The sequence below is a fragment of the Macaca nemestrina genome, chromosome 9 (assembly GCF_043159975.1).
Source record: "Macaca nemestrina isolate mMacNem1 chromosome 9, mMacNem.hap1, whole genome shotgun sequence".
Classification (NCBI taxonomy): domain Eukaryota; kingdom Metazoa; phylum Chordata; class Mammalia; order Primates; family Cercopithecidae; genus Macaca; species Macaca nemestrina.
This window is the reverse complement of record NC_092133.1, coordinates 11,199,021-11,217,762: the sequence shown is the minus strand read 5'-3', so window position 1 is coordinate 11,217,762 and position 18,742 is coordinate 11,199,021. Positions and strand designations below refer to the sequence as shown.

Genomic DNA, 18,742 nt, shown 5'->3' with positions numbered 1-18,742 from the left:
TGAGCAGACTTGTTAAGAGGTAGCAGCAGGTGGCAGAGATTAGGAGCTGGAGTAGTAGGCTAAGGGTGCACTTCCAGGGACACACTGCCTCTGCCACCACCCGTGCCACCAAAATGGGAGCCCAGAACCCTGAATCTCTAGTAGCCTGTTTCTGAATCAGTTACCTTGGGTGTGCGCCTCTGGTCGACAGAAACTAACTTTTAGCCCTCCTGGGTGAGAGCCTCACATCGGGACATGTGACAGCTTTGTTGAAAGTGGCTTTGGAAACGCCCACCACGTGGGGCCACTCACTGTAGTATAAACGGTCATGCACCACTGAGTGACAGGGATATGTTCTGAGAAATGCATCGTTAGGCGATTTCATCACTGTGGGAATGTTACAGAGTGCGCCTATCAAACCTAGATGCCATAGCCCACCACACACCTAGGCCAGATGGTAGAGCCTGTTGTTTCTAGGCTGCATGCCTGTACAGTAGGTTACTGTACTGAATACTGTAGGCGGTTGTAACAATGGTGAGTATTTGCGTATCCAAACATAGAAAAGGTACAGTAAAAACAATGGCATTATGGTCCACGGTTGGCTGAAATGTTATGTGGTGCATGACTGTAGGTATAAAGCATTATGGTCGTTTGATTTTCCTCTTTTTCTCACCCACAGTCTTAAGGCACCTCTTATGCCTTTTGTCTGGGATGTCCCGGGCAGGGTTGGAACATGTGGTTAAGGCATGGTGGAAACTGCTTTGGGGACGGACGATGGCCTCAGCTTGCCTTGGGGTGTCAGTGGGAAAGATAGGAGCTGCCCCTTTGCCTTCATGTTTCTTCGTAATAATCTCAGATCTACCCATCTGGTGAGCCTCTCCTAGAGAAAAGCCCCGGTGCTCCTTCGCTCCTGCGGTGTTTCTCAGGAGGGTTGCTTCTTTGTAATGGTGGGGACTCAGGGAAGGGACGCAGGCAGAGGGTGATACCACATCACAAAGGGACCCTTGGCTGGGTGCGGTGGCTCATGCCTATAATCCTAGCACTTTGAGAGGCTGAGGCAGGTGGATCACCTGAGGTCAGGAGTTCGAGACCAGCCTGGCCAACATGGTGAAACTCTGTCTCTACTAAAAATACAAAAATTAGTCAGGCATGGTGGTGGGTGCCTGTAATCCCAGCTACTCAGTAGGCTGAGGCAGAAGAATCGCTTGAACCCGGGAGGTGGAGGTTGCAGTGAGCCAAGATTGCACCATTGCGCTCCAGCCTGGGCAACAGAGCGTGACTCCATCTCAAAAAGAAAACAAACAAACAAACAAAAACACAAACAAACAACAACAAAAAATACTTGGGCCATCAGCTTCTTGGAAAGGCTGGTGTGAGGTAGAAGCATTTGCTGGTGCCTCTGCTCGACACCAGAGCAGAGGTGATTTTTTGGTGACTCTGTTGAGAGCAGAGAACCTGAGCAAAGAGGTTATCATGAGTGGATTTTACTGCCTTACTTGGGTGGGCATTCCCTTGGGAGTTCGATGGACATTTGCAGCTGAGCCCAGGCAGGGGAACTGTGCTCACTCCGCCTTCAGAATTCCAAAGGCTGAGCATGCATTTTGGCTTCCTCTAACCCTGTCTTTCTCTAGGTGACCACAGCAGAGTATCATTAAGTATCTATTCTTTGCTTTTGTTCTCAGGGCAGGAAGATCCCAATAGTTTGCGCCATAAATATAACTTTATTGCGGACGTGGTGGAGAAGATCGCCCCTGCCGTGGTTCATATTGAATTGTTTCGCAAGTAAAGAGAGCCTTCCTTTTTCCTATAACCTCTGAAGCTTTCACCGCCACTAGCAAAACATGAGAGCTCTTTTTGAGACACATTAAAGTGTCAAAGTGTCACTGAATATCTTCCTACTTTAAGATAAGTGTGTCTCCCTTCAAACATTTGCCCCATTCGACTCTATGAATCTACAGTCTTAACCCTTCTAAATGTTTAAAGAACCTCGGGCTCTGAAGAGATTCCCTAAGAATATTTTGTAAGTGAAATTGTTTGATGCATGCAACAAATTGGCAGATTGTTTAGTTTTTAAATGTTAAGCCCAATATGTAAAGAAGCGATTGCTAGGTGTGTGTTGCTGTTGCAGAACCCATTCATTAATCAATGTGTTGAAGCGTTCATTTTAAGGTGTTGCAGGCTTAAGTGTGTACTTCTTTGGATTTTAGGCTTCCGTTTTCTAAACGAGAGGTGCCGGTGGCTAGTGGGTCTGGGTTTATTGTGTCGGAAGATGGACTGATCGTGACAAATGCCCACGTGGTGACCAACAAGCACCGGGTCAAAGTTGAGCTGAAGAATGGTGCCACCTATGAAGCCAAAATCAAGGATGTGGATGAGAAAGCAGACATTGCACTGATCAAAATTGACCACCAGGTGAGTATGTTTTCGCCTGCAGAGGTGAGTTCTCAGATGCCCTGGAACACCCTTGGCAAAGGCACCAGAGCTCTCTGATTGTGGGTGATTCTCAGGGGGCACTGAAGCCAGTCTAAACCAGTCACAGGAGGGCCTTGAGGAGATGCTGAGTATGGCCTGGGCGTGTGGGAGAGGCAGGGGCTCAGGAGAGCTTCTGTAAGGAGCCAGATAAAAGTTTTTAAAATAATGTTTTAAATGTTTATCAAAGAAAGCAATAGATTTGTAAAGAAATTAGTAGGTAAGTTGTGAAAATTGAGTCTCCTTCCCATTCCCGATCCTGTGGCAACCCTTGTTACAGATTTTATTTATCCTCCACAGATACGTCATGCATTCACAGTGAACATAGAATTTACTGGGGTTTAGACTGAGCCATCCTTAACTTGTCAACAGTTACTTTGAAAACAAACCAGCTCTCCCAAATTGGGGTTTTGCAGGGTAATGAGGTGTGTTTCAGAACAATATTCCATACTTTATATATCTTGGAAACCTTGAGTTAAAACAGAGCTAATGGATTTCTTCTTCCCAGACCTTCTCAGAGCTTTTAGTATGCTAGTGTGCATGTGGCTTGCCTACAAAAGGGTGTTGACTGAACTATTTGCCCAAATTATAATCATTTGAGTATACAGCTTTTTTTTGGAGGGGGGAGGGGCAGAACTGAGCCATACCAAGATCAATCTGGCAAATGCTGTATTTGAAAATGCTTTCTATTTAAATATTCTCTTTGCAATCATTTTTGCTGTTGATTTGCTTAGCAAAGTCTTCATGTCTGGGACAATATCCATTTCTTACTGACTCATCAAAAACCCCCACTCGACACTTTGATGAGAGAGGTTTTATTTGCTGTGTGGCATGTTCAGTGAAAGCGTGGTTTCTAGTTTCTTCACATCCTTGTAATTTTCTGGACTTCAGATGGAGGGAACAATCAGAGGAGGTTGGAATCCTGCCTCTGGCCAAGGAAAAGACCAGAGACTGAGCCAGTTGGGGTCTCTTGTCCAGCCCTCTGCTTGCCTCCCTTTACCTGGGTGTGGGCTGAGTAATTCCAGACAAGCGTAGAATTAATCAGGCTATTTGTGCTGTTGGATGGCATGCTGGGTACATCTCCTTCTGGAAACAGCTCTGCGTGTGCTGTTTGGGTGGTAGGATTCTGGGTCTCCTCTGTCTTTTTATGGCATCAAGTTGCTGCCCAGCCCAGGCTCCTTTACGGCCAGTCTTCAGAAAACCACCAGCTAACACATTTACAACCCTCCTTCCCCGATGTTCCTATAACCTCTCTATGGCCGGGTGGCCAGGCACGGCCAAAGAGGCTCAGGGTAGATATAGGGTCTGTGTCCGGTGTGTGTAACTGGCCTTGAGTGAGGCTGCAGTTGTGTGTTATTTCTATTAGGTCACTGTGGAATTTCTAGCAACAACTAATCTTTCAAAGTGTGTTTATTGGTCACAGGATCATTGGGCCAGCCTCTGCCTTCGTTCTTTTTCACCTAATCTGCATAATAGCTGTATTATCCCCATTTTAGAGAAGAAGAAACAGGGACTCAGAGAAGTCTAGTAACCTGTCTGAGACCACACAGCAAACACGTCATGACCCTGCCCTCCTAAGGCAGCCAGGCTACTGCTCCCAACGTGTCCAAGCCCATGGCTATTGTTGGAGGGATACAGGCTGGCCCCATGGAATGATGGGACAGCTTGACCTTAAACAGCCCATGGAAAGGTGGGTGCATCTGGTTTAGGAACAGGCTGCTAGAAAGGTATCCAGGATGTGGTAGTCTCACCGGAAGGAGCCAGTCAGAATAGCACAGCCTGTGGCCACGCGTGGGGCCTGTTCAGCCTCACAGAGCCTTTGGGAGGCAGCCAGCAGCAGGGCATGAGCTGTGTGCAGGCAAGGCGCTGGCCTGGACGCCGCCCCCACTGAGTAACTTCGTGTTTGGAATGCGTGGGCACATACCGTGCAGCTGCTTCTGGCCGGCGGATATTCTTTTCCAATTTTGAGCCAAGGTGGAGACTGTCTCCTCGTGTCATCCCTGGCATGTCCTGGCAAGACACGAACGATCTCAATAGACAAGCTTTGCAGAGTGTGTCTGACCTGACTCCTGCTGTCCTGGGAGCTGAGCTCTTCAGCCAGCAGCATGCTGTTTGACATGTGTTTCAAGTCCCCCAAGAAAGGGTGCTTGAAATTTAAAATTGAACTGATGTGGCTTTTCTAAATGGAATTGGAAATGAAAGGATATTAAATTGCAGACAACCACACAAAAGACTGGTTTCCACTGACTAAACTGCTTTTTTTTGCTGATAGTAGTTGGAAGTAGGGAGAGTAACAGCATCTCTTCCAGCTCTTTCTCTTTTGTTCCCTTGTTTTGATGATAGGTTATTTCGGGGGAGGCTCAAGCTGGCCTTGCTTTGTGTCACCTTAGAGATAACAAAGAGGATGAAAGAGATCAGGAAAACAGAGAAGGCAGAACAGAACCAGCAGAAACTGTGCTTGAGGAATGAAAATCACCTACATGGCTCCTTGTCGTATGAGACTGTGGCCCAACCTCCCCCAAAGCCACTTAAGAGTAACCCAGTGAAGCTGGTGAGACTGCCTGCCGCGTCCATGGGCCCAGTGACTAGCTTGGTGGCTTATCATCTGGACCCAGCTCCTCCCCTGGCATCCTGATTTCACTTGGAGGGTCCTCCATTGTCCTTCATAAACGTGTTTACTTTATTTTTTTTTATTTTTTGAGACAGAGTTTTACTGTTGCCTAGGCTGGAGTGCAGTGGTGCAATCTCCGCTCACTGCAACATCCACCTCCAGGGCTCAAGTGATTTTCCTGCCTCAGCCTCCTGAGTGACTGGGACCACAGGCACGCACCACCATGACTGGCTGATTTTTGTATTTTTAGTAGAGACAGGGTTTTGCCATGTTGGCCAGGCTGGTCTCAAACTCCTGACCTCAGGTGATCCACCTGCCTCAGCTTCCCAAGGTGCTGGGATTACAGGTGTGAGCCACTGTGCGTGGCTATAAATGTGATATTCTTGAGACTTTCAGTGAAATAAAAATTACCATGGACACCTGTGGTCATTGTCCACTTGCCACCCACCTACCCCCCTTACTGGCAGCAGCAGCCAGCATTTCACATCTCCGTCATCGGACAGCGTAGGTGGGCCCATCAGTCATGGTGTCCTACCCTCTGGTGCCAAGGAGCGGACACATGACCAAGTTAGGGCAAGCAGAGGCTCCCCCTGGAACTGCAAAGTGAAGCCGGATGTCACCCACAGAGACTAACATGGTGAAGCTGCTGTAGGCCCTGCTCTTGAGACCCCAGCACTGTCTGAGTTCTTGCACTTTCTGAGTCCAGTTTCATATCTGCTTTTCCTCCCGTTCTTGGAGCTCCCCTCACATCTCCAGTGGCTTGAAGTTGCCAGAGATGTTTCTGGGCTTGTGACCAAATGACTCCTTTTCTGCTTCTCACTGCTGAGCAGACACATGTGCGCTCACTTTGCCTGCTGAGTCTTGGGACCCGGAAGAGCTCCTGGGAGACGCTCACGGAGCAGCCCCCTCTTGCCGGCCCTGCTGACTCCCTCCAAGCAAGAGGGGAGAAGCCCTGGCTGGGCATCCCTTAATGTGCTTCTGCCCAAATCTGAAACTCCTCTTTCCTCGGGACCCACGACCGTGGCCAGCCTGCCTGGGGAGGGAATCCCAGCTGCAGAAAGTCGGGACAGTATGCGTGTAAACATGTTAATAGAAAGCAGCTTTGAGGGCAAAGTAGTTCAGCTTTAGTTACGAACTCTTTCCAAATGTGTTTGACATGAGCCACTGCCAGTGTGCAGCATATGTCAAGCTTTCATCCAATGGTGGCATTTTGTCCCAATGGGTTTTTTTTTTCCTGAGCAGTTTGGGGCAGGGGTGGGGAGAGGGAGAGAGAAAAGTAAAAAGAGAGCAGTTTGGTTTCTTCAGGCTGGAGTACAAGGTAGAGATAATGGGATGTGTTGAAGAAAGTAGGAGGGAAAGTTACTTTAGTTACAGCTGTTTGTCCAGCTGTGCTGATTAAGAAACTTGGAGAAAAGCATCTCTGGAATCATGTCCTTCCCATCTTGTATATAGCCTTTGCAGATCTCCTGCGGTTCTGAGAGAGATCTGAACTGCTTACCAGGGCCTTGAGGGCCCCATCTGATTGGGCACCCTCCCTCCCTCTGGCCCTCCTCCTCTTCCCCTCCTCCCCTCCTTTCTCTGCCCCCACCTGCTCTGCTCAGACACCCCCTGCTCGGTTACTTCCCACAGGCCAGGGCTGTCCCCTGGGGCCTTGGCTGTTCCCCTCCTAGGAGCACCCCTCTCCAGCTCCTCATGGAGCCAACCTTCCCATCCTTCAGGCCTCTGATTAAATTCTGCCTTAGACATCTCTCCCCACCCCACTGTGTGAGGTGACGCCCCATGCCCCAGTCTCCTCAATCCCACCGCGTCACTCTGGGGACACATCACCCCAGGGACAACTGCATTCCACTCTTGGTTTTTCCCTCCTTGTCTATTGATCACAATTTAGAGTCGCCTCACTCATTTCTCAGTCATTTGTCAAATGAAGTCCATTTCTGCAGCTAGACTGCGGGGTTGGGGACACATCCGGCCGATCGGTCCTCAGGTAGGAGGTGCTTGGCAACTTTGTCCCGAGTAGGACGTTCACAGCTGTCTGCCGTGGAGGAAGCAAGGGCACCCACCACGTGGATGGAATTGAGGGGAAGGCACCCGCGGCTCCTGCATCGAGCTTCCGTCCTATATTCAATGAGGAAATGACCCTGTAGCAGGCTGGCTGCAGATGCCCCTGCCATCCCGCTTTGCCTGCCTGGAGTTTGATGGACATGTGGTCCTGTCAGGGCTGCAGCAGGTCTGTGGTCTTTGGTAATGCAAAGCGCTGGGGAAACAGTGAGCTTTCCTGTGGGTGCTTTTCTCTGACGCCAACAACCAGGTAAATATTTGGAAACGGCCTTGTTGAGGCTTGTGAGGTGGTTTTCCTCCCTCCCCTGTAGGCCTGCACCACCCCTCCAACCCCCCGGCCACCTTCAGGCCAGATGGCACCCACAGACCTGTTTGAAGTGGCTGGACAGGGAGCCCTCTGGGCGCTGGGGCCGCTGTATTTGCAGAGGGTCCTCTTACTGCTGAGCTGGCTGGTGCAGCGGGGAGGCCAACACCCCTGATCCTCATCAAGTTCAGAGGGGAGTCACCGCGGGTGAGGGGCCTGGGGCCTTTTACATGTCCTGGGAGCTGCTGGGCAGGCCGCTCTTCTCCAGGCCACCAGAACTTGGCCCTGCATGTGGCGAATCTTTCCTGAGTCAGCTGAGTGAGGGGGGTTCAGGCAGCCCCCCGGGACGTGGCAGTGGTTGGGGATGGGAGTGGGCTGGTGCGTGCCATGACTCACGCCGGTTCTCCTCAGGCAAGCTGATGGTCAGACGTGCTGACTCAGTGGCCTGAGCTCGTCCAAAAGTGAATCAGAGAATGCAGGGCCTGGGCTCACCCACTGCCCTCTCCTGGAGTCATCTGTCACTCATCCTCATGAAGGAAGCGCCTGGGAGCCTGGAATGCACTTCGCACTGCCCCAGCTCCCCTCTTGTTTCTGTGTTTTTCCATTTTGGATTCTTTCCCCCCACTCCTTCTGTACTGGGCATTTTGTGGTCTCTTCTTTTTCTCCGAGAACTCTGAGGGCTACCATTGCATTTGCTAATGATGCCACAGACGGTGTTGATGTTATGAGGCTTCTATTACTGTATTGATTGTTACCATTTTTAGGGGGACAGGAATCAATATTTCATGAGGGAATGTGAAGCCAGACAGTGAAGTAGAAGCTGGCTTTTATTTTGTGCCAGGCTTTGTCCAGAGGCGGGTGGGGACGTGGCTCCTCAGCTCTTGACTGCAGCTCCTTCTGGCATGGGAAACGCTTCAGTTCCCCAAACTCTCAGAGCTGGAGACCCTGTGTGTTCTCTGGCCCGGATTCAAGAACTTAGTTGATTGTCAAGGAAATTCTTTGGCTATATTTTTCTCTTAATATGGTAATGGCTTTTTTCACTCTGGCACTCTCTTTTCAGGGAATCGGATTAAGACTATTATTTATGGTTCTGAAAAAGCAGTTCCCAAGTTGGTGGGACTGGATTTGTTTAGGAATGTCTCCTGTCCTCTTCATTGAGGGGGGAATACAAATTGGTTCCATTTGACAGTTTATCAAGTGTGTGACAGAGTATTAGAGTCCAGGGTTGGCCAACTACAGCCAGTAGTCCAAAGCTGGCCCTCTATCTGTTGTTGTAAATAAAGTTTTATTGGGACCTGGTCATGTTCACTTATTTAGGTAGAGTCTATGGCTGCTTTCATTCTGCACCAGCAGAGTTAAATAGTTGGGATGAAGACCACATGGCCCATGAAGTCAAAAATATTTGCTTCCTGGCCCTTTATAGGAAAAAATTGCCAGCCCCAGTGGTAGGCAATTTACACCTTGTCCTAGAGGAGCTGAAAGTGGCTGGAGGCAGGAATGCTCATAAGAACCAAGCGAGGTGAAGCACTAGGTAGCTGCGGGGAGCGGAAGAGAAGCTGATTAGCTGATTTTGTTTGCCCTTTCTTTTCCAGAGATTGTGGGGTTTTTTTTTTTTTTTTTTTTTTTTTTTCAGAGATGAAGCTTTGGTCTTGCCACAGTAGCAGAGGGAGGCCTTATTTTTGTCCATTTCTCTATGACATTGGTAGAAAGGAGTTTGTCAGAATTCCAAGCTATTTGGCAATTATCCAATTTTGAGATCCTAATGGATCTTTCAAGGTCTAGTTTGTTCATTCTTTTAGTGATTCCTTATTAATTCCCTGATTTTATACATATATGTTGAACATCTGTCTTGGCCAAATACTTGTTAAGTGCTGAGGATGCAGCCACAGTGGGCAAAGCCATGAGGCTTAAGATCTAGTGTGGGAAACGGGTGAAGTAAAGTAAATATGGCAATAAGTACAGTGCATGAAGCAAACAGGTGAAGGGGTAGAAGGCCTCGGGCTGCAAAGATAGTAGATAGTGTAAGCAGGGAATCTTATCTGAGGGGTGACATCTAAGCTGAGATGGAAAGGACAGTGAGAGCCAGCCAAGGAAACAAGCTGGGTGACAAGAGTTGCAGGTGGAGTTGCTTAATTTCCCATTTCTGCTCAGCCTGCAGAACCTAGATCTTGGACTAATTGCAAACTGTCATTTCCTTGTGAGTTTATTAGAACCCTCCAGAACAAGTTTCTGGTTAGCTAGTTTCTCTGTGTGTTGCTCATTTCTTGTTGGTTCTGGTTCTTTGGGGTTCCTACTCATACTCCGGAAAGCTCCAATGTCTTAAGTAGTCAGTCTCCCAAGAGTCTGAAAGCACAAAGATTCACAATGATACGATCACCTCTCAGTCATAGCAGCATCGATGCAGTTCCGTGGCTGGTTTCCTAAAGCCATCCAGACCTCTTTCTGTGGCAAGAGAGAAATAAGACCTTCTGGTGAACTGAGGACTAATTATCCTAATAAACATGTGAATTAACAGTTCCTTTGGTTAAACAAAGCACCAGAATCTGATAATGGGAACATGTGACTCACGGTATTTCCCTCTTTGCTTTATCTACCAGGCAGCTCACGAAACCACTGGCCTTCCCTGTGTTCCCATTTTATGTCATAAATATATGTTTAATTAACTTATTATAAAAGGCCCTTTGTCATGGACCATATCAAATTATTCTTATATAGAAGAGGTTATACATGTTTTAAACATTTTAAAATAAATCTGAAAAGAATACTACATCCTGGGCAACTTCCCCGCATATGGGGCTCAAAGAAGCTCTATGTGGTTATGGGTAAGGTGGAGTCAGAGTGCCTTCAGTGTAGTTCAGCAGATGCTGAGAGGCTGCTGTGTGCTGGACTCTGATCCCACTAAATAGAGTAGGGCTGAGCCCCTGCCCACCATGACAGCCTGGAGATACAAGCTGTTCCCTTTGCCTCCCTGAGCCCTGAGCTTTATAGCCTATAGACAGCTGAAAAGCAGGCTGCATCGGTTACCCCGTCAGTTACCCAGACCCAAATGCCAGGCCTTGGCTAACCCCAGTTATTACCTAATTTCAAGATCCTAATGTATCTTTTAAGACCTGGCTTGTTCATTCTTTCATTTATTTACTTATTCATTGATTTTGTAAATATTTATGGAGCATCTGCCGTGCTACATGCTGTTGTAGCAGCATCAGCCACCCTGAAGTTGGTGGATGAAAGGGGACAGATCAAAGGGGCTGATGTATGGAGGAGACACAAGTTAGACTTGACCAAGACAATCTTATTCCTCCTCTGGATGCCACGAATATATACAGTCATTAGCTGTTGGGCCCCCATGAAGACTGTTGACATTTTGTGGTTTAAACACTGAAGAGTAAGGGAATGTTGGAAATGGCAAACATCTGATATAGTGTAAAGAAGACTAAATATTTTGGTGGTGTTCATAAACACTGAGGAGGAAAGTCGTTTCATTTTGTTCATTTGTGTGCTCTCTCTCTCTCTCTGTTATGGCACATTATCCTCTGTTCTCCTTCTCCTTTTCTTTTTCCTTTTTTCTCCCTTCATCTCCCCACTTCTCTGATCTCTCCCACCTGAACCGCTTCTACCCTGCTGCCTTCCCATCCATCCTACCTCCTCTACTTCCCTCCCTAGACAGTAGTAATCACATGTCAGTTGGAGAAACATGATGGCGACTTGGTCACACCGTTCTTCTCAGTCTGTATATGTTGGTGATCTCCGTGCCCATCTGGCAGATCCCTCCTTCCCTGGCTCTTCTGCTCACCACAACCACCCTTGACTTTGTGATCGCTGATAACCTTCACCTTCTCTAATCTGAATCCCAAGCTTCTCAGTCCTGGCCCACCACCTCCCCTCCTCATCCACTCCGAACCCTGAACGGAAGCTGAATGGAACCCTGAACGGAAGGGTTCTGAAGCTGTTGAGAACCCTGAACGGAAGCTGAAATATCAATGGGTCATTGCCTTTCACAGTCCTCTGTGAAAGATTACTGGCCAAGCCAGCATCTGGAGAATTCCTGGTCTACCGCCTCCCTGTCTGGAGAAGCTGGAAGAGCCAGCTGCATAGGGCATGTGACCCATGTACTCACAGGCCCTGTGCCCTGAGCTCACTGTTTTAACTTTATCTTTGAATTTGTATTTTTGTGAATAAAGTCCTATGAGCCAATGGAGCATGCTCAGAGAACTTGGGGATTTAGTTCAGGCTGGATTCCTCCTACTGCCTCCCCAATCCCTGGTCCCCTGAGACCTCCAGCCCCACCTGACCTTCCCTTCCCTGTTTCTATGCAGCGATCATTGCTACCCTCCATCCCTGGAAGGGGTATAGGCACAGGGCAGTTCTAGGTTCCAACTTGGGCACCGCATAACATCTTAGTGGTGCAGGGTTCAGGCTGATGATGCCATGGTGGTTCTGTGGGCTACTGGGCAGGGTCAAGCCGCTCTCACCCTGATCCAGGTACCTAATGCACCCTGACACAGAAGTGGCAGTGTCCTTGGGGTCATCCATTATCCATGTGTTGGAGGAGTGGGCCCTTAGGGAAGATGCTTGGCTCAACTTCCCCACCCCTAGCCAGGGCACGATCCGAGGTCCAGGGGTTGGTGGGCACGAGGCCAAGTCGTGAGGCCTCCAGTGTCTGCACTCACTGTCCCGTAAATAACCACAACAATAACTAGCAAACCAAAACCAGTGTGATAGGTTGAGAGAGACAGAATGTGGAAGAAGGGAAAAAGCTTTATATTTTAGTACCTTTAACAGTGCTTTCTGTATGCTTTATGAACAAGGAGCCTGCATTTGCATTTTGCACTGGCCTCTGCTAATTTTGTTGCTGGTCCTGCTCCCTAGTAGCCCGAGTCAGCAAATCTTTGGTTCATCTGAGTCCACAGTGCACTGACCCGCCCTTTTTCACAGTTCCTTCCCTGCCCATGTGCTCACTTCCCTCCTTACCCAGCTTGGCTCACTCTCTCAAGCAAGTCTTTGGATGCTGACATCCCCCCTAAACAACCCTTCTGCGGCCTGGTTTGATTGTCCTTAGGAGGCGTGCAAGTTCTATGGCACTGCTTCTTGCTGGGTATAGAGGATGTGCTATTTTGTCCATTGCATATTTTTTAAAGAAAATGAAAGGTTAGCATAACTGTTTCCAGAAGGCACATTGAATCACTCAGTTGAGTCCCAGCCAGTTGCTGCAGCGTTAGCCTTTGAAGCAAACTTGAACCAACACAGGACCAGCCTGGAAGTCCCAGCCTCCGGAAACGATGCAGTGGATTCTGCAGATTCAGCAACAAAAATATTTTTGTAACTCAGGAACACTTCGTAATTTTCAAAGGCGAGAAAGAAGTAATTGACTTGGCTTATTAGGTTGAAAAAGAGTTGCCAATTTTTTCTTTGGTTTTGTTGTTATTGTTTTTTGTTTTTTTTCTTTTCTCCAAGCTTCAGGGAATGAGATTAAATGAGCACTGAAGTGCTACTAGGCAGAACCTGAATGGAAGGAAGCTGAAATACTGATGGGTCATTGCTTTTCACAGTCCTCTATGAAAGATTACTGGCCAAGCCAGCATCTGGAGAATTCTAGGAATCCCCCCTCCTCTTGCAGCGGTATAAGTTTGCGGGAATCATCTCACCCCACTGGGGAGTTGTATGAAAAAAGGGATTTATTAGGGACCCTGTTGCCTGTTTGGATCTTACCAATTTAACTATTGTCTGCTAATGGATGTTTTGGAAAGCAACCAGGTTTTCTGTAAAGAACAGCTAATTGTCAGAGCTGAGATGACCATGGGAGACCACTGGGCTCAACTCCTAATTTTAGAGGTGGTAAAACCGCAACCCAGAGAAGCTGATCAAGTGGGCCAAGGTCGTAGACTGAGTTCATACAGGACCAAGACCCAGCCCTGATGTCCTGCTATCTGGGACAGTGTTCTCCCAGCACACGTGGAGCCTGAGGGGGTAATGTGTGTGTGTGTGTGTGTGTGTATGTACATGTACTCATATACACATAGGTGTTTTGCCTAGGTTTTCACTTCTGCCCCACCTTGGTTGATCTTGGAGAATGAGCCCGAGGCGCAGGTGCGCTGTCAGCCTGGGGACTTCACTCAGCACAGGCCCAACTTTTCTGCTCTGGGGGAGTTCCAGCAGTTATGGTTCATCTGTGGTTCAGTTATGGAACCCACACCACACGTAGCGCCCCCAAAGCCGAGGCTGCATGCACAGACCTCCCCTCCCTTCTCGTGGTGGGCCCCTGCTTGGATTCTTCCTAAACTTCTCCTTTGCCCTGCTCTGTGTTATACCCACTCTGGTCCCCTGTCCCTGTGGAGTGATCCAGGGCACAAGGACAGCTGTTTCACTGCTGGCCGCTGTGTACCCCAAGCATCTGGGAGGTGGGGAGCGGGCTGGGGAGAAGAACACCTGGAGCGGAGGTTGGGATCAGGGAGGGCTGCAGTCCCGGTACCACCACCACCTGCTGTGGGACCTGCAGTCTCCTCATCAGCAGAACAGCTGTGAAGCCATCCTGCCCGTCCACAGGGTGGTGGGTTGTGAAGGCTGCATACCTGGCAGAGCTGGAGAAGCTCTGGGAAGATGCTGGACATGCACGCTAGGAGTGGTTTCCCTGCCTTGCCCAGACTCTGCTCCCATCACCTGAACCTCCCTGTCACCACCACGGAACTGCTGTGACCATTGCTTTCTTCTTAAGCAGATTAACAGACATCTCCTGCCCCACCCCGCCAAACAAACAAATGAACAAACAAAAAACGTGCTTGAAGGAGTATGAACTTATACAGTCTTTTCTAAACACTGTTAAGTGCTGGTATTGGGATCTTCTTTTAAAATGAACCATATTCCCCAGGCTTTGGATGACACTCATGGTTGCCCACCCTCCAACTTCCTTCCCTGCTGGCAGAACCCTGGGTTTGTTTTCGTTCCACCCCCGACCCCACTGCATTCCTGACTCAGGCAAATCTGCAGGGTCCAGTGCAGTCAGGGGGCCATGTTCCCTCCTCCAACGGGTGCTGAGGTCGCTGCTTGATTGGATGCTGCTGATGACCTGCGAGGAGGAGGGCGCCAGGGCACTTTTGGGACTTTGCTCTTCTGAAGAGATGCTTCCACAGCACGGTCGCAGTCACGTCTTGATGTGATGTCTCGAATGGTGGTGGCCGTCTTGTGGCTGTGAGAACAGGCTGAGGTTGATTGGATGGAAGGAAGGAAGGATCCTTGTTCTTGACACTGTCTGTGAGCCTTCAGGTTATCGCCCTGGCACCACCCAGCCCTTGGAGTAGACACCTGTCTACTCTACATACTCCATTTGGAGTTGGGTTTTTTGGTCACTTGCAGTTGAAAGCACCCTAACTGATATACACAAACTATTTTTAGTGCGGGTCTGTGTTTGGCCCTTATGGAAGACTTTGGGCTGAGCTGCCCATGGTGAGGGAGACGGACTTCGTGTCTTCTTACCACTCTGTGTCCTGGTGGCTTGTATGTGTCTCTGCCCATGAGGCAAAAGCCTAAAGGGCAAGGGCGGATTTTCTTAATCGGATGTTCCTTGCACCAAGCACATAGGAGACACTCAACGAATGGTTGTTGAGAGAGTTCTCTTTCACGGAGGTGGTGTTTTGTGAAACGATGCTGCCAGGCCTGCTTGTTATTTGTCTGTTGGTTGTAATCTGCATGAATGCAAAGAGCCATCTTTAATCATGCTGTGGACCAGCCTCTTCCAAGGTATTAGCATGACTCCCACTACCTGCTCAGCATCCTGCCTATGGCTAGGACTTTGTAATTTACATAGATACGCTGGGGAGACAGGGAGCCCATGACCAGGACTCTGACACCCTCACTGGAGCTGTTTCTACATCTACCCTGGGTGGCTGTCTAGGACATTAGGCAATTCGTGTCTTCCTAAAGTCCCTCTGTTGAGAGACTTCTGGCTCTGTTGAGAGGACACTATTTAGCATTGTGAGTCCCTGCAGGCTGGGGGCCAGTGGGCATTTTCCTTCTAGATGTCCCCTCTCTTCTTCTGGCCTCCCAGGCTTCCTGCTCCTGAGACTGTGAGAACTGGCCTGTGCTGGGCTCACTGCAGAAAGACCGTCGTCTCCAAAGGTCTTGTGCCAAACTTGAGCTACAAGCTCTTTAGCCGGGCCTGAGGTCTCCGCCTGGGCTCTGGGAGAGCAGCAGTGGCTGTTTCTGCCCCCTCACTGCTGTCATGCCCACACTTCACTTGCATTTTCTTCGCCCCCCAGCCGTGTGAGAATCTGGTATGAGGAGTGGGACTCACGTGCCCTCTTTCTTCTCCTCTTCCCCTTGGCCTTTTCATCTGTCAGTGGAGGACAGATGTTTGCCCCGTTTACTTCTAGGCTCACTGTGGGGCTCCAGGGAGATGGTGAAGTGGCCAAGGAGAGGAGCTGCCACCTTCAAGACGGCCTGTGGCCAGTGCTGCTTTAAAGGGAGACTCAGAGATGCTTTGCTGTGGGTGGCGCGGGAACCAGCGTGGGGACAGCAGTGCAGAGGCCTTGGACTCAGAGTGCGTGGGCCCCACGGGGCTTCACGGCGCCTGTGGCTGTGCACTTCCAGCCTTATCTGTGCTGCATCTCCTCCACATTCCCCTGTGGAGCTGATGTCTAGACAGCTATGGAATTAAATGCTCAATTACCGAGTAGGAATTTGGCCAGCAGAGGTATAGCTGCGGAGCAGACAGACTCGAGGTGAGGCTCACGGCTGAGAACGGGCCCCACCTGGCTCTGGAATGAGCTGAGGGGCCCCATGCTCCTGCAGCCAGTGGCTCCTGTGGGGAGTTGGGGCAGTGACCCCCAAAAGGCAGTTTGACCTCATGGAGAGCCATAAATCTGGCCTGGTCAACATCTCTGCAACACATCATTCCATTGCAAAGATTTCTGCCTGTGATTGGAATTCTGGGTGACCGTGTACTGGGCATGTGGGTCTGAGAGCTGGGAAGCCTGTTCTCTTGTTTAGCCAGGCTGCCCATGGGCTGTGAGGAGTGCCCCCATCTCTGAGCCTCAGTTTCCACATCTTTAAAATGGGGGGAAAATACAGCTCAACTCCTAAGGGTGCCGTGAAAGTACTTTGTCACCTGCCAGGCAAAGGCTCATTCCTTTCACAGAAATGCAAGGTTTACAATGTGAGACCCCTCCCTACTTCGCCGCATGTGTCCGCTTGCTTTTTTCTGTCTTAGGGTTGCCCTACATGAGCTAGGAAATGTCTGAGTGAATAAAAACGTAAACGAGATGATCACTGGTGGTGCCCATTGGTGCAGCCTTTGCCTAAATGGCCACTACGTAGCCACATTTTCTCGTCTGTGTTCAGGTGAGGACTGGTTCCTGGGGAGACTCCCTGGGTTCACATTATGGGTGTCTATCTTGTCGAAGCCCATATGGTCACCCAAGTGTGACTGAACCATGGGGTGCTCTGGGCCCCATTTTTGGCAGCAGGCAGCATCCCCTGGAGGCCTGGCCCTCCCCAGGAGCATGGAGAGCAGCGCCCATGGACAAGCAGTCTGCAGCCTCCATCTCCTCCTCCCTGCCCGGGGGGCTCCCCCGCCCCAGCCTCGCAGCTTCTCCAAAAGTGTTTCTCTCCTTGCCGCATCCTCTGGGCCTGAGCTCAGATGGTGGAAAAGAAGAGCTGGAAGGAGAGTTGCCTTTCGGTCTGTCTGCCTTCTGAGGTCTCCTGAGACATACAGGCTGGGCCTGCCTCCCTTTCTAGGAGGCGCCGATGGGTGGTAAGGATAGGGGATAAGTGAGATGTGAATGAGGATCACCACAGCAAGCCCTGACTCATAACTTTTTGATGGGTTTTCAATGTGTGGTGAAGCAGGCGCCTGCTGGGCCCCCTTCCTGAGTTGAGCTTGATCTCCTGCCTCCTGTCTGTCTCCTTAGGCAGCCAGGCTACCCTGCTCCAGCAACCTGTGCCACCCCGTCCCTTTACCTGTCCCAAGCCCAGCCCTGAAGGCCTCAAAGGCCCGGCCTTCCAGCCAGACCAGGGCCTGAAGGGATGGCAGTGTCCCTGGTGGACCTCCCCCAGCATGGCGTAGCGCACATCCCAGCCCTGCCTCCTGCCCCGCCTGCACGCCATGAATGCTGAAGTCATGCCTGGCAGGGGCTGCTGGCCCGGGCCCAGAGTAAACAGGCCGCGCTGAGCTTGCTGGTGTGCTGCTGGATGCTGATGAGCTTGAGGAGTGTGGGAAGTGAGTGTGGGGCCGAGTAGGGATGCTGCAGGCCTGCATCTCCCCCCAGCTGCCCTGCACGCTCCAGCCTCAGGCAACCCCACAGGGAAAGGGTCACCCACTGTCAGGGCAGACCTTTACCATGGCTGGGTGACATGGGCTGGCTGTGGGAAGGTGGTTGGTGGTTCCCCCTGTTGGATTTGCACAGGCCCAGATGCTCACAGCAAAACTAACACCTAGATGATGCTTATAGGAGCCAGCGGGTAATCAAAGAGCTGTTCAGATCTTCATTTGCTTCGTTCTCACAGTGGACCATTGAGGTAGCTGTATGTTAGTCCCATTTTCCAGATGGGAAAACTGAGGACCTGAGTGGTCGTAAGCTCAGGCCCCTATCTAAATCACACAGCCTGGCCCCAGGTCTATGCTCTTGACCATGGACAGTGCTCTCCTGGTCCTCTTGGTATCTGTGATCTGAGGCACCTTCCTCCTCCTCAGTCTTGTATAGTCAGTTTTAGGTCTTAGACTCTTTCTTCACATCCCTTTCTCCTTTCGGGAGCTCTCTCACCCAGCACCTTCCTTATCTAGTATGTGTTGGGGGATATTTGTGGCATGATGTGGCGCTGTGTAGTGGATGAGAGAGTCTGTTTTTCCGGTTTCAGCCCGAGGTTTCAATCCCTGCTCTGTCTCAAGTCACCCAGACTCTTGGAGGCTCAGTTTCCTCATCTGTTAAATGGGCATGGTGGTCACCTCACCTCATCAGCTGGTGTCTGCTCCATCCCTGGTGGAGGAGATGGCTCAAGTAACCCCTTGGTTCCACCTGCCCCACCCCACTGGTCCCCTGGCTCTTTCTTTTTTGAGATAGACAAACGTGAGGCTCTGGATTTGCAGTTCCCACGGGGGCTGGGGTGGCTGTCTGCTTTCTGGGTCTGGTCCATGTTTTCCAGGGCAGCTGCTCGTTCTAAGTGAACAAAGGCTGAAGGAACTCAGGAGGTTTGCTCGGCTCCGAGGATGGCAGAGAGGGAAGGGGTGCCGATGCCTTCCCTGATAGAGCTGGGGAGGCCCTTCTGTGGTTCCCCCCAGCTCCTTGGCTTGGGTGACCCTGGAGCTGACTTCTGTTCCATTTTGTTGTGCA

At 50.1% G+C, this 18,742-nt stretch overlaps 1 protein-coding gene across 1 annotated transcript in view; it reads left to right on the top strand.

The window, feature by feature from the left end:
* LOC105469893 (HtrA serine peptidase 1) overlaps window positions 1-18,742 on the top strand; it is a 52,578-nt gene that overhangs the window by 24,931 nt on the left and 8,905 nt on the right. The window contains exons 2-3 of the mRNA XM_011721479.3: window positions 1,662-1,761; window positions 2,187-2,391. Of these exons, the coding sequence (XP_011719781.2) occupies window positions 1,662-1,761; window positions 2,187-2,391 (305 nt within the window). The remainder of the gene's footprint in view (window positions 1-1,661; window positions 1,762-2,186; window positions 2,392-18,742) is intronic.